The following is a 16195-nucleotide window of genomic DNA, read 5'->3' as shown; positions in this document are numbered from 1 at the left end:
AACAGGGGAAGGACATTCCATTCACAAATAATTAATGTACAATTATGATTAGTATGAGGACAGAAAAATTCAGTGAGGCCAGATGACAGGAACCTAACTCCCTCAAAAGTCAGGGGGCAAGGGCTCCTTGAGAGAAGCATGTTAAGCCCAGACCCAAAGGATGCAGAGAAGCTGGCTGGGCTATGTAATTGGTGTTCTAGGCAGAGTGACTAGCATATGAAAAAGCCCTGAGCAGAGAAGATCTGGAAACAGAAAAATTCACTACACATAAACTGAAGAAGTGTAGATAGGAGCCATTTCTTACAAAGCCTCACTGGCGATGTTAAAGACTGCATCTTGGGACTGGAGTTGTGGTTCAGTTGGTAGAGCACTTGCATAGCATGCATGAGGCCCTGGGTTTGATCCCCAGCACCACATTTTAAAAAATAAAATAAAAAAACCTAAATAAACAAAATAAAGGTATTGTGTCCATCTACAGCTAAAAAAATAAAAAGACTGCATCTTAGGGGCAATGGGAAGCCATTTGTAGGGTTTTAAGCAATAAGTCATGTGAGCAGATGTGTGTTTTCAGAACATCATCATAATTGCCTCATCATGGAGAATGGATGGAAAATCAAAAAGAAGCAGTTGCATCTTGTCTTAATGAGTGCTGGTTGAGTGGAGCTGGAGCCCAGTAGGCTAATCTGAGAAATATCTAGGAGGTAGAACAAAGTGTGACAAAAATCATTATTATTAATTCTCAACTATAATTGGGTTAATATTCTTCAAGCCCTTCCCATTTGCCAATCACTCTGTTAGTACTTTATATGAGTTATCTCATTTAAGCCTAATGTCAGTTTTGTGGGAATAGATGCTCTTGTTATCCCTGTCTTGTAATTGTGGGGGCTGAAGCTTGGAAATATTGGTTTGATTGTTTAGTTATCATACATATATCAGTTATCACACATGACTCCCAGATTTCTGGCATTATAGAGCCTGGTAAATGGTGCTGTTTACTAAGATTAGGAATACTAGTGAAGAAGCAGTTTGAGGAAGACAGATCATGAGTTCGGTTTTGAATAAATTCTAGGCTCCTGTAGGAGAATTAAATTAGAAATGGCAAATAGCCTATTGCATAGGTAGGCCTGGCACTCAGAAGAGTAGCCCGGCTGGCAATAGATTCATGATTTGTCAGTTTGGAGACTGACTTTGAAACCATGGGAATGGATGAAGTCACTTACAGAAGAAGTGAGGGTTGAGATGAAGAGAGGACCTAGAACTTATCTCTGAGGTGCATTAACAATTTAGGACTAAAAAAAGTGGGAAGTGCTGACAAAGGAGACTGAGCAAGAGTCTTGTTGAGGAGTAAGGGGCCAAGGGAGAGCATGCTGTCTCAGAAGCCAGAAATGGAAAGGTGTTTCAAGAAAGAGGGAAGTTACAAGTTGTATCAAATTTTCTAAGAGGTCAACAAAGATGAAGTATCTCTCTTGATTGGTAGCACGGAGATCACTGATGGGAGCCTAATCATGTCATGCAGTGGAAGCTGTATGGTTGGTGGCGATGGACAGATGAAGGGGAGATGAAGAGTGAAGCTACAAATGGAGATGATTGTTTAGGGAAGTTCCATTTTGAAGGGTATTGTTGAGTGGAATGAAGTCCAGAAAGGGTGTTTTTTTTTTTTTTTTTTTTTTAACTGTCAGATCAGATCATGTTTAACACTATTGAAAAAGCTTCAGGGAAGAGGAAGCAGCTGAACATATTAGAACGAGGAAGGGTCGCTAATGTCAGGTTCCTGAGAAGATGGTAGGGAAAAATTTATTGGTTTATGGTTGGAAGAGGGACGTATCTTCCAATACACATGAGGGGAGGGAAGGGTTGTCTAAATGCAGGTAAATTTGTAGATTTGGTTGCCTTTAGATAAGGCCTGTGTCTTTAGAATTCTATCTTTTTACAGAACATTTACTTCTAATGAGGCAGTTTTTCCCTAGTCACAATATCATCTCCTAACACGATAGTATTTTTTGTTAAACAGTTTGATAGAACTAATATCACAAGTGCTGATAGGCATTACATTCTCTCCCTCCCCCCTTTCTCTCTTTTAAGAAACAAAACCCTGGCACTTTATAAACACAGTGAGAATTTTGAAAGATTAAGGCAATGTGAAACAGCAAGAAGGCATGTTATTTCACCATACTTTTAAAAAATGCTAATCAGATCATTAAGTTTAGTTGCTAATAAATAAAAGGAAACATGTCTGCCATGAAACTGTGTCAGGAAATGTTAATGAGCAACTAGTTGAGACCTCAGTACATTGTGGATCAAAGTTTAAACTTGTTTGATTCTCCTTTGCTTAGGTTGGCTTTTTTCCCCTGACTTGTTCATATCTTTATGCAGGCCCTCCTCATAGTGGGAAGACTGCATTAGCTGCAAAGATCGCAGAGGAATCCAACTTCCCCTTCATCAAGATCTGTTCTCCTGATAAGATGATTGGCTTTTCTGAGACAGCCAAGTGTCAGGCCATGAAGAAGGTATCAAGATTTGTAATTTTATTTTAATTTCCTGTCCCTTAGATGTGTGTGTGCACACACACGTGCGTGCTTGTACATACATGTATATACATGCATATATCTGCCTTTGTACACATGTACATAAACCCTGTAGTAACTGTTCTTCTCAAATGAAACTAAATTATCAGCATACCTTGTAAGGGAGGGGCATTAACTGTTTTTGTTTTTGTTTTTTTAACTTTGTAATGCATTTTTAAAAATTTTTTTTCAGTTGTAGATGGACATGATATCTTTATTTATTTATTTTTATGTGGTGCTGAGGATTGACCCCAGTGCCTCATACGTGTGAGACATGTGCTCTACCACTGAGCCACAACCCTAGCCCCTGTAATACATTTTTATTAAGGGTATCTTTACCTTTTAAATTATCTTTTTTGTTTAGTACATTTTAAGATTAATTTTCATTTCTTAACTTTATATCAACTTGATTAAAAGAAGAATTGTTAAGAGTATTCAGGTGGAGTAGAGCAAACTTATATAGGATTTCTTTTAAGTTCTTTTATTTATGTATAAAGTTGAACTGTTGAAGGCCAATTAAGTTGATTGGATAGTTTGGGAAAGAAAAGAGGTGATCATTGGGAAGATATTCCCAAGAATCCCTACAAAAGGATGATTGTATGTTAGGTAATAGAGTCTGCTTGACAACTTAACTCAGTCCTCAATCTTCTTTTCCCCATTTAACACTTTCTTAATATGGCTACTTTGAACCATCAGTGAAGCTAAAACAACATAGAATAGGATCCTAGAGCTGAAAGGACATTAAGATCATCTGGTCCATCTCTCTTATATTCAAGAAAGTGACAAGTAGGTTATCTAAGATAGATGACTGCTCAAAAAAAAAAAAAAACCTTTTCGAAAGTCTCACTATGAAGACTCTACCTATTTGTCTCACTTGGTAGTCAATGTTGTCATTGGTAGGCTAATTTGACATCCTACCAGACAGATAGTGAGGAAATTATATTTTATATCCAACTAAAGTATTTCTTTGATTTAAACCTTTTTTTATGCTTGATCTTTTACTCGTATGAATTGATAAAAGTAAAAGACGTAGGAAAGTCATAACTGGGGAAGAAAATCCTGAAAATTGAGTGCTGCCTACTAAACATGATTCTGGGTGTTCTTTGGTCTTACTCATAGGCCCTCACTTCTAACCCACCCCAGATGGTAGAAGTGCTTTAGTTTTTCGTTAGGAAAGGGACTAAAAAGGAAAAACCCATTCCAAAATCCCAGACTCCCCCAAATCAAAGTTTAAGAAGTTAGTCTCTTGTTTTTGTAGGTTGCAGAAAATTGTTGGTGATGGGTGCTTGCAGTAGATGGAAGAAGCAGATTCTGAGCCACGAGCCCTGAAATGGCAAGATTTATACTCTAGGGCTGGTGGTATAGCTGAGTGGTAGAGTGCTTGCCTAGCATGTGTGAGGTCCTAGCATGTGTGAGATCCCCAGAATGCTCCCCCCCAAAATAGTTAATATTCTATTTAAAGATCTTTCAAATTGGGTGTGAATGAGAGAGGAAAGTTGCCAGCCATGGAAAGACCTCAGACTATCATAGTTCACTCTATTTCTGAGTAGTATCTATCCTTCTCAGGAATATCTGCAGAGAATAAACAAGACTAGTAACTCCCGAGAGTAGGTGGGGTCTGTCTGTCTTTGTTATTTTTCAGTGATGGGGATCAAACCCTGGACTTGAAGCATGGTGGGCAAGCTGTCTACCACTGAGGTATTTTCCAGTCCTTATTTTCTGGTTTTTATTTTCCCTTAAGCCACTCCTGGTGAAAATTTAAATAATAGCCTTTTGAATTTCCCTATTTAATTGAGAAGCTAATTCTGTTGCATTTCCCTACACTGTCTGTTCCTGTGCTTGTTCAAAAGTGGTAGTCTTCCCTGCAGACGCTCCATTGCTTTTCACCAGCTGCCAGCTTCTACCTCAGATGTACTGTGGGATGTGGGTGGATAGGCCTAGTTTTTCTATAAAGTTTTTAAAAAGTACTTTAGGCTTCTGCAGATCAAAGCTTCTTTGTGAGTGTGAGATATTATCATTTTTATTAATTTAATCTCTTGCAAATTGACTTGAGGGGGGGAGGTAATATATGCTGATTTTAGAGGCTTAAATGGTTAAATTAATGGCTTAATAACTTATGATTTAATCTTAAAATTGTTGAAGCCTTTCAAGGTGGAGTTTTAGATGAGTAGAAGGCTAAAGAATATAAAAATAAGTGTCTATACAAGCTTATTCAAAATCATTTCAATTCATGATTCACTGTCTGGATCATCCATGTACTCTTAAAGTTACAAAAATTATTTCTGCTTCAGCAGTATAATAAATTCACATTAGACTTTTTGGTTTTCCTCAGGGGGAAAAATATGATTCCCTGTAACTAAAGTTCAGAACAGAGAAAAGAATGAAGCATAGGTGTCTTAGAAATATATTAGAAATATTACAAAATCTTTCCCTGCAAATAGCTTTCACATTGTTACCTAATGATAGGTTGACAAAAGCCCGAGGGCTCAAACCAGTCTAAAGATGCTCAGTCTTCCAAGTTGTTTTTGAAAATGAAATATAAATGCCATTCTTTAGTTATTGTAGTCTACCTCCCACCACTGTTCTCCTCTCTACATTTTCAGTGGGAAGAAAATGTTTTTAACTTTTTTTCAGAGCACAAATGATTTATAATGTTTTATCATCCTGGAGAAAACATTTCTTTCCTTCTTAGTGCTACCCCCCAAAATATAGCTTTTCCTAATTACAAAAATAATTTAGAAAATACAGAAAAGCATAAATACCTATCTTCTTCAATTCTTTTTTCTACACACACACACTGTATTGGGGATCACATTGAACATAGTATTTTTTGTTGGTTTTAATTTTTTTGCAGTATTGAACCCGTGGGCTTGCACATGATAGGCAAGTGCTCTATCTCTGAACTATATCCCTATTCCTTTTTATTTTCTTTTGAGATAGAGTCTCCCTGAGTTGCCTCAGGCTGGCTCAAACTTATGATCCTCCTGCCTCAGCCTCCCAAGTAGCAGGGATTTAACAGATTTGTGCCACCACATCCAGTGACATACTATTATTCGTTCGTTTGTTCATTCATATATATACACACACACACACACATACATATTACGTTCATACATACATACATACATACTGAGGATTGAACCCAAGGGCACTTACTATTGATTTATTTTTTATTTTGAGACAGGGTCTTACTAAGTTGCTGAGGCTGGCCTCAAACTTGTAATCCTCCTGCCTCAGCCTCCTGAATAGCTAGGATTACCTCCACACCTGGGGAAACATACTGCTTTAAACCTGATTTTTTTTCACTCAAGATATTAAGAACTTTTAAAAATATCACTAATATGTATCTGGATGTTATGTTAAATTAATAGCTGTATAGTACCCCTTTAAATAGTCCCACTTTGTTGCACATTTAAGTTGTATCCAGGTTGACCCAGGTTGGTTTTTTACAATTATAAATAATATTCTATAGAATTTCCAACCTAGAGAAACCACTATTTCTTATTAGATTTTTCTTCGGTATATTAGCATGTTATAAGTGAGAATTTGGACTTAGGATTCACATAGATCTGAGTTTTACTCTATGACCTTGGACAAGTTCCTTACCTTATAAGCTTGTTTTTCTCAGCTATGAGTGAAGGTAATATTCATAGCTGCTTCTTAGGGTTATTATGAGAATTAAATGATATGGTAATTTATGTAAAGTAACACTGAGTACCTGTAACGTATAATATGTACTCAATAAAGTACAGCAACTGTTTTTACTTATTATACATACTTTCTGATTATTTTCTTAGTGTAAATTCTCAGAATTTGGACTGCTAAGGCAAAAATATTAATATTTAAAGGATTTTTATGCATATTGTTATTACAATTCTTATGTAAATATACTAATGATTTATAAAGTCCACTTCTTCAGAAAGTTGTACTAATTTGCACTTGCAGCTGTGTCATTTGAGAATGAGTTCTTAGGATTTGTACCCCCACTTGATAGTATTAAAATTTTTTTGCTAGTTTGTTAGACAAAAAGTTGGCCCTGAAGTATTTCTTCAGCTACATTTTAATGATTAACTGTTCAATTTTAAAGATTTTTCAAATGTTTTATAATGACAATAGTTTGTGCAACTCAAAAATAATGTAACATGTTAATTTTTGTTGAAGAGGGGTGGTCTGAATTAGTTAAGACATAGAGTATCTTTATGAGCATTTATTACTCAAACCAAGAGGTGAGTGTGGGATAGTGGAGAAGGCCATTAGGCTTGCTTTAATGAGAATGTGAGATTCTATTGTAATTATGCTACTGCTTCTTTTTCACAAATGGTGTAAAAATACATGAAAGTAGTTTATTCTCAATTAGTTTAGAATTGACCATGTGTTTCTCTCAATTTGCTTAATAAATCCTTTCTCCACAGATAAACTCCTCATCACTGACAAAGTACATATGAGATATTAGCCTTATATTTGTGGGGGGAGGGGAAATACCATATGTTCCATTAAGAGATTTGAAGAACTCACAGATACTGCTTTTCTCTCCCATTTTATGTTTGCTTCCTAAATTTCATTCTGCTTTTAAATTTTAACTCTCTTATCCACTTTTGCATAATATCTGAAAACATCTTTTTTGCCAGTTCTAGTAGTAACATTAAATGAAAAAAATAACAAAGCAACAGAATTTGATTTTAACAGTTATCTAATCTTGATGCTTTCTAAGTAAGCAATGAGTACAAAGATGAAATAGAATAATTATATACAACTAAATTGAACAAAATTAAGTTAAAATATTAGTGATTTATAAAACTACATCCATTAATAACATGGTATAGTCTTATTTTCAAAGGATTGAAAATTAATGGAAGAAATTTTCCTTTCCACTAGCTTTGCAAGAAAGAAATAATCTTCTTTGAATATCCTTCTGTAAATCCCACTGCAAATTGTAGTCTGCACAGAACAGAATCATGGTGCCTAATCCTCCTCTTTTCATGGTTTAGTCTATACAAAGAGCAGAGCTGGAAATTGGATCTTTTGACAGCAGTTACTAAGCAACAGAATTTGGATGTTTTTGGTTAACATCCTAATATATCATGTAGCTGATTTGTTGAAGTTTTTGCATGTCTTAGCCGCGAGAAGTGGATACTCCGGAAGTGACTACAGGTCCTTGTATGGCTGGGGTGGGGTGGGGGGTGTTCCTTTTGTTTAATGAACTGTGTCTTCTTTTACTTGTATCTGTTTAGCATATAAAGGAGGATGGTGCCAAACTTTCAGACTTTGTTGTAACTTTTTATTTTATTAAGCATACTCACTCTGAGGTTCATGTTATATGAAAATGTAAGATTTTTTTTCCTGAAAAGCAGGGAGAACAAATAAGGGATTTTAAGGTCATCCAAGAAGCTTTAGTGCTTTGCCAAAAGTTTAGGTCCACTTCCTGAGGCAGTTTCATTAGAAGACAGCTGATGTTTGCTTGGTTTACTCCCAAGTTATTTTTAGAAACTAGAGATTATCACTGATGGCACCCATTTAAATTTGCTCATTTATGTTTTTATATGCTACCAAATATGATTAGAGTATGCTTTCAACTAATTGCTGACAGATTTACTACATTAGGGATTTTCTAAGCCATTAGATTCCTACTATCATCAGATTGCTACTAACTAGGTTTGGCTAACTTTGTGCCAACTGCTCCAAAGTTGAGATGAATTCTTTCAGCCCCCAAAAGAACCAGAGAACTCGGCCTCACTTACCTAAGAGCACAAAGAAGTTAGAGAAAACGGATTTCGGAATCTACTTGGTACACACTTTGCTCTGTGGCTTGTGATTCTGAAAGTCTGGGATTAACATGGAACGAATGCAGGTGTGCATTCATGTAGACTCCAGAGCCTGCAGCTGCCGTTTCTCCCCTACTCACAGGTGGCTGTAGTGCATTTGAAGATTCCTGGAGTGGACTCTGTCTTAAGAGTGTCCTGCACCATTTATAGACCTGTCCCCAATTCCTCCATGGCAGGAGCCCACTTCTGCTACAGTGCTTACAGAGCACATCCAACACACTCCTGCCTTGAGCTCATGCTCCCCATGTTCTGGGTTGTCTCTTATGACCCTGGAGTCTGTTTTGTGTTATCTGCCTTTGCAAGCAAGAGAAGTAGTACCAGAGGGTTTTTAACAGTGGCAATCTCATCACACGCACAGCGAGAAATAGACCGTGAGATTCTGTTTTCTCAAGATTGTCTTCATCCTTTTGAGTAGACCTCATCATTTCCATGCCGACAGATGCCACTTTTTCCCACTATTCCTTCTTCAACTCTTCCCATTTTCTTTCTTTAATCTTTTCTTTCAGATTTCGTACTTGACTCTAAGACCATATATATAGTGATAAATTTACTAGCTCTATAGGAAACTCCCTGATAAAACTAAGATGGTCATACATATGATCATACACAGATTAATTTTATATGAACATACATAAATTAATTTTATATGATCATACATAGATGAATTTTTCAAAGCGTCTGTAACATACAGCGCCCAGCTCCAGCTTAGCCCTCCTTGGCACTCTAGGTAGCATCTTTTGATCTGGTGCAGGCACCACATGTCTGTCTGTTCTGTGTTATTGCCAGTGGTAAGTCATGGTATTCTGACTGGGCCAGTCCACAATATTATTTTTTCTGCATTTTTTTTCCAGTACCTCCTCCTTTGGTGGTTTACTACCTAAAGTGGTGGTAAAGTCTCTCAGCTCAATATGCATATATTATCACTAGACTTTAGTCTGGCATCTAATTTCTTGTGCTTGCCCATCAAATCTGAGTCTCAGTGATCATTCTGCTGGGGCCTCAGGCCAGGAATCCATGAGTTTCTGAGGAGACTAGACAGAAATCATGGACCCAAGGGAAGAGTGATGACCTCATATTCCACTAGGGACTAGATAAGGAAGAGAATATACGTGGAAGGGGTGTGGGTATGTATATTTAAATTAGAGCAGAGTCACTTCCCAGAAGAGTTCCAGTCATTGAGATTGGTCAAGTTACAACTAGAATTGCACTGCCTTTGTCATGCTTAGCACATTAAAAGACTTAGCTGTGAGTGCTCCTCTCTCTGGGGTAGTAATTAGTGCACTGACTGCTGTCTATAAAACAACAACAACAGAACCCCCACTACTTTACATTAAATGACACCCATAGGAGTTTTTCTTCTAAAATGTTTTAGGTAGCCCAGGCAATCAACTATGAAGTGATTTGTAAAGCTTTGTGAATTATAATATCTGAGATAAGTTGGTAAGACTATATACCACATAGCAATTTATCATCAATATAGATCCCAGAAATGTCCTGAATAAGGTCTCTGTAGCCATATAAGCTATACATTGTTTTGAGAAAAAAAAAGCTGATTCAAGAAAAAACGTAGGATTACTGCAACAAGCCAGACCCTGGTCTCTCAGGCCCCTGTGGCTCTAATCCATAATCTCACAGTCTGATGACAGAACTATATGCTTGCCTCAGAACTTATACTAGAATTATGAAAAATGTTTTGAAAAGCAAAGCATCATTTTAAGGGATTCCCTGAAATCCCCTGAGTTTGTAAGTTACCACATTGGATGCCATATTGGCCTAATCTTCAAAAATTAGCAAGTAACTACAATGGAGCTACTGCCAGACTCTCCCAGTATCTTGAATTCCCCAGCTCAAAGTCAAAAGGAGCCATCATTTTGTATCAAGAGACTGAAATATCCTATTCTCATCCGTTCTTCCCTTTTGGGGGGAGAAGATTAAAGGCTTTTCTCTTCTTGTTCTTCATATGTGCTCATGATCCATTCCCAAATCAACTTCTCCATATTATTTTTCACTTCATTTGCCAAACCAGGAAGGATCCTTGACCTCTGTTTTTCCCTCCTCATTATGCTCATTCATTTGCCAAGTTCACCTGTTTTAGAGTAATTTCTCCCCCCTTTCCTACAAGTTAACTCATATTCATCCTTCAGATCTCAGTTTATGTGTCACTTTCTAAATTGAAGATACCATCCTTGACTCCCTGAGTTTCTTTATGAGTCAGGATGGCTGAGTTATGCTACCATAATGATCAAGCCCTAAAACTCAGTGGTTTAACACAATGAAGTGACTATTTCTTACTCATGCTACATGTCTGTCATGGCTTAGAAGGTGAGCTTTTCTCATTGTCGTTTCTTAGAGACTCAAGCTAATAGAGGTTCTTTCTCACCTGTGATTCCATGAGAGCCAAGATAGGAAAAGAAAGATGGTGAATCATTCAGTGACTCTTAATTTCTTTTAGAAAGTGATATATTTCCACTCATACAATTATGAGTGACCAGCTTCCCCCACTCTAATTTTTGTGAAGGTAGGATTACATGTCTTAATTACTATTCTCTCTGGTGCCTTAGTTAATATTTGACACATAATAGGAATTCAAATATATTTGTTGAATGAATGAATGAATATGGCAGAACTTCTTATTTTGTAAGTTCTTGGTCCTGTATTCTTTCCTCTACTATTTCTCCTTGAAGATCTTATTCCTTGCCTTGATTTCAGCAATCACTTCCCAGAGAGTGATCTCCATACCCTGACTTCAATCAGACATCTCCAACTATTTACTTGATATTTCTACTTGAATTTATAATGCATAAGTTTGAATTTATTCATTTAGTAAATACTTGTAGATTATTTTCTGGTAAGGATCATGATAAGTGATATGAGGATACAGAAATAATTAACAGTACTTAACCTTCTGAGTGCTAACAATTCAGTATTATACAAGGAATAATACAGTGAGTCTGTAATACATTCACAGTGTACGAAACACTGATTCTAAAGAGAAGAGAGACAAATGACTTTGGGCAGGATGGAATTAGAACTTGTGTTGGTTCAACTATCCAATCTGTTGAGCCAACATCATTACTGAAAAGCGTTCTGGGCTGGGTACTAGAGATAGCATGAGCAAAGTAAAGTTTTTATCTACCTCACAATCCAGTAGGGAGACAGGTAGCTAAGGAAACAGCATAGATGAGGTTTTGATGAAGAGCAGGACAGTGATTGAGATGTAATGGGGAGGGAGCAAAGGAAAACATTTCCACCAGAGGGTTCCACTTGATTAAATATCTGGAAGCAGAAATTATTGTTGGTATTTATGCCAGGAAAGATGTAATGAGGCACTTGTTCAGATGGCAACAATAAGACTCAACTATGATGACTTTTCTTAATTGTCACAAATACTTTAAAGACCAAATAAACACAGGTTGTTTTTCAACTTAATATAAAAAATATTAGTATTATGTGTTTAATTTACTTTATTTCTCTACCTAACTAAATCTTCTAAGGATAAAGGAATATTATGATACCTCAAGCAAGATGCAGGTGGGAACCAGAGCAGGCTTTGCCATCTTGTGCACAAAGGTTTTCAGCCAGAGAGTGCCGCAGTCTGGCTGCAGCGAAATAACCGGGGGGTGACGAGCAACTTGTGTACATTGATACAGCAGAAGTGGGAGCCAATTATTGTAGGACCAGAGGGGTATATATACATTACACAAAGCTTATCTTAATTAACATAAACTAGATACAGCAGTCAACCAATAAGGAATCTCCACACTTAATGGCTCGCTGGCATTACTTCACAAACCACTCCCTCTGGCAAAATGCCAGGCGCCATCTTGACTTGTTTACAGACCCTAACATTTCCCCCTTTTGTTTAATTTAAATAACGACCATAGTGGTTTTTACACAAACACCATAAATAATCTGCTACAAGCAGAAGGGGAGGATACAAAATGCCACAATATCAAGCCAATTGATGGCTCCATGCAAGAAGCCCTTGGAAAAATTATACCAGCAATGACACCGTTTGCAAAGATACCAAGTTACAATTTGTTGTAGATTACAGTTTGTTGTCTCAGTCCAGGTAAAGCAGTGTCTCAATAGATTAACTCACAGTCCAGGTAAATCACAGCACAGGTAAGTTCTGCAGGCAGCTAGCTTAAATCACAGACCAGGTAAGTTCTGCAGGCAGCTAGCTTGATCCGAAGTCTCGTCCGGTTCTCAGCAACACTGGAAATTCTTCCACCCTCGTCCTCACTGGCACTGGGACGAAGGCAGGAACTCCGACAATGCTGGGTAAAGAAAATCCTGTAGCATTCCACTAAGAAAACAACCTTCTGAACAATTTAGTACATTATCTCAAGGTTTTTTACATTTGAAATAAGCCTTAATAGTGCTCATTACTCATTAGCTTCCAGGTGTGGGAGAACCATTGTAGTTATTGACATTGGAAATGACCAAACTTCAGGGACACAGGACCGTCTTCCGCCTGCAGCGTCCTGGGCAGCCTCAGATGGCCCCGGAGAGAGTCTGGGGAGTGTTCCGGACTCAAACTACTACTGGGCACAGGGAGCAAGAGCCTTTGAGACTGTGCCTCCGGGTCAGGTTTGGATTTGGGCTTGCGGCAGTGGTGTCCTGCTCCCTGGGCAGGGGGCGGGGAAGAGCCAGCTGCCGCTGCTTGGAAAGTCCTTGCTGCACCATGACCGGCTCACGCACGTGGCAGCCGCCGCACCGATTCAATTCACGCACCCTCCGGTAACGAAAAGTATTTAGTAATAGCCTTTTGCTGCAACTTTTTTCCGGATAATCCTTCTTCTTCTGAACTTTCTTTTTCTTTCTGACTAGAGTTCCTGGGCTCTTATCAACACATGCCCTAACTATTCTTGGTTCCACTGGGGTGCCTTCTTCCCTTAGTAATTTACTTCTCACCCCTTCCATATCTTCGTCACAAAGACAATACAATACACCAAGACAAAACAAGACACAAACATGATGTGTCAATCCTTTCCATTTTCTCGAAATGGCCATTTTTCCTCTCGCCCTATCTAGGGACGAGCAGATTTGCTCCCGTCCTATCTAGGGACGGGCAGCTTTTTTTCGTCACTTACCCCCGAGTGTCCCAGGGCTCCCGTTACAGGCCACCATCTGCCACAAGCCCAAATCCAAACCTGACCCGGAGGCACAGTCTCACAGGCTCTTGCTCCCTATGCCCAGTGGCAGTTTGAGTCCGGAACACTCCCCGGACGATTGGACTGGATGCAAAAGTTGATTCTAACTCGTGACTCTAGCGGGATGCACTAAGTCCCACTTACAGTTTCTGAACTAGGAGCCACCAAAAGGGCTGTTCTTGCGGCCATGGGCACTTATATATTCAACTGATACAAAAACTAATTTATCTTACTGCTTTGAAATTGCTGTGTCTTTGCCAGAATATAATTCCTTCACAATTGTTTTAATTTGCATTTCTTTGGCTGTCTTAATGTACTCTTCTTGTCTTTTGTCTAGTTTTATAGGTGTATCTATCTAATCCTTCGTACCCAACTTTTTTTTGGTGGGGGATGGGGGGGGTGGATCTCATTGTTGCCCAGGCTGGTCTTGAGCTCCTGGACTCAGTTGATCCTCCCACCTCATCCTCCCTAAGTTGGCACCACAGACATGCCCCATTGTGCCTGACTCATAACCAAGTTTTAATTCTCTTGTAAACTTTTTTACCATTATGATCTGACATGAGTTGATGTGATTCTGGTCTTTCAACGTTACTTCTGCCTAACAGGGCCACATTGTAGCTCCATATAGCACTTGAGTTACAACACTGAAGCCATGCTCCTGGCAGATATGAGAGACCAACTGATAAACATGATGGGATCTGTTAGTTGATTAATGATCAGCTGTCCTTTGGCATGCCCAGGTGTGACACCTGCAGCTCTGAGTGCTGAAAACAGCCTTAACCTGATCTCTATGTAGCCATGATCCAATTGTGTTATCTCAGACAAGTCATTTAATTGCTTTGGACCTCAGTCTTTTTCCAGTTCTAAAATCCTATAATCTACTAAATTCTAATTTATTGTGGTCTGAAGTATTGGTGTTTTACTGTGCTTTGTTTAGGTTTGCTCAGGAATTGACTATATTTAATGTTGTTGGAAATTGACATAATTATGGAAGGCAGTGAGATAATAAATGGTTCTGTTTTCTTCCAGATCTTTGATGATGCATACAAATCCCAACTCAGTTGTGTGGTTGTGGATGATATTGAGAGATTGCTAGGTGAGTCATAACTTTGGCCATGTACTCTCTTTGCCACTTTATAGCTGATGTCTCAAAAAATTAAGAGTCAAATAATGGATATTTATATACTTTAGGGCAAGAGAAATATTGTTCTTCATCATACAAGGAAATATAACTCTACTTCTTGTGTCTACTGTCAATCGTAATATTCATTCATGGTAAAATGCCTGTGACCTTGACTCTGTTATAAACTGCTTTCTTTTAAGGACCCACGTTTCATGTTATTTTCTATCTTGTACAGTGTGTCCTTCATAATAAATTATTAGTATTTTGGAGGGTGATATATTTGCTATTCAGTATCTCTGAGCTGCCTATAGCTCAGAAGTCCACTTGTAAACTTTGACACAATGAAAGAAAGAAGAGTTTAGGATTGTAGTGAAACCCACAAATTTGCTGGAATACTTGGGCAGAAGTTGTAAGCTCTCTGTACATTCGTTTCTATTCTTACAATACAATTTATAATCCTTTCTATGCTAATACCACAGAGTAACTGTGAAAACAAAAATGGGAAAATGAAGGTTGAAAACGTTCTGAAAGTTTCAAGTGCTCTATAGTAATTTTTAAAAATATTTATTAAACATCTTTTATGTTGAAGTGCAGTCCTGTGGGACACAAAGATGAGTAAGACTGAGTCTCTGCACTCAACACAGTAATTGCCAGAAAATTCTTGTACTGTTACATTTTATTCATTGTAAAATTAAATCAATCTAGCATAAATCATAACAGTGGATCAGGATAGAATAATAAAATCCATTGGAAAAAAAACCCACCTGGTGACTTAATAAACATCTGAAAATACTACCCAACATCTGATTAACCTTCTATGAGCTTTCCATAATTTTATAGTCATGATTTCAGATTCACGTTCTTACTGTGTTTTCTCCACGATTTTCAGACTTGTCATTAAATTCTGTTTTTTCTTTTTTAAGTTTTGGCAGTGTTTGTCATAAAGCAAAAACAGGTATTCGTGAAATCTCCTTAAATTGATAGTTTTGTCTGATGACCTGGGTTTTGGTGTGCAATGTTTGATACATCTCAGCCCAGTTTATAGGATTATTTCTTTAAAAGCTTTTAGGCACATACTCATAGCTCTGTGTAAATTCCTTTATCTAAACACAATTGAGATGTGTGGTCATAGCAACACCACTATGTCAGGAATGTGTGCCCTCTGAGTATATTTTCACTTGTATGAATAGTTATTTTCTGTTCATGTTTGTTCATTTATTCAACAAGCATTTGCTGAGCCCTTACTACTGTGCTAGAATTACTAGGGTCTCAGAAAAATAAATAAGATTCTGCCTGTCTGTTATAACATATATTGGTAAAAACTAATGCAAAAGGGAATGCTCATGTGTTCTGGATATTTTAAAAACAAAGGGATCCCTTTTGACATCAGGAGGCTGATGCCTACTGGGAGCTCTAAGCCCAGGTCTAGGTTGAATATATAATACTCAGAGACAGCTAAAGAAGTACCATTTATACTGAGTCTTTTTTTGGGGGGGGCGGGGGGGGCTTGCTGGGATGAGCACCCAGCAG

At 37.9% G+C, this 16195-nt stretch overlaps 1 protein-coding gene across 2 annotated transcripts in view; it reads left to right on the top strand.

Annotated features, from left to right (window-relative positions):
- Nsf (N-ethylmaleimide sensitive factor, vesicle fusing ATPase) overlaps positions 1-16195 on the top strand; it is a 148405-nt gene that overhangs the window by 104077 nt on the left and 28133 nt on the right. For both annotated transcript variants that reach the window (XM_015507206.2, XM_048786317.1), the window contains exons 15-16: positions 2374-2507; positions 14572-14638. In XM_015507206.2, the coding sequence (XP_015362692.1) occupies positions 2374-2507; positions 14572-14638 (201 nt within the window). The remainder of the gene's footprint in view (positions 1-2373; positions 2508-14571; positions 14639-16195) is intronic.

Source organism: Marmota marmota, unplaced genomic scaffold, assembly GCF_001458135.2.
Source record: "Marmota marmota marmota unplaced genomic scaffold, marMar, whole genome shotgun sequence".
Taxonomy (NCBI): domain Eukaryota; kingdom Metazoa; phylum Chordata; class Mammalia; order Rodentia; family Sciuridae; genus Marmota; species Marmota marmota.
Note: the sequence above shows the minus strand (reverse complement) of the source record. Positions and strands in the feature narration are given on the sequence as shown.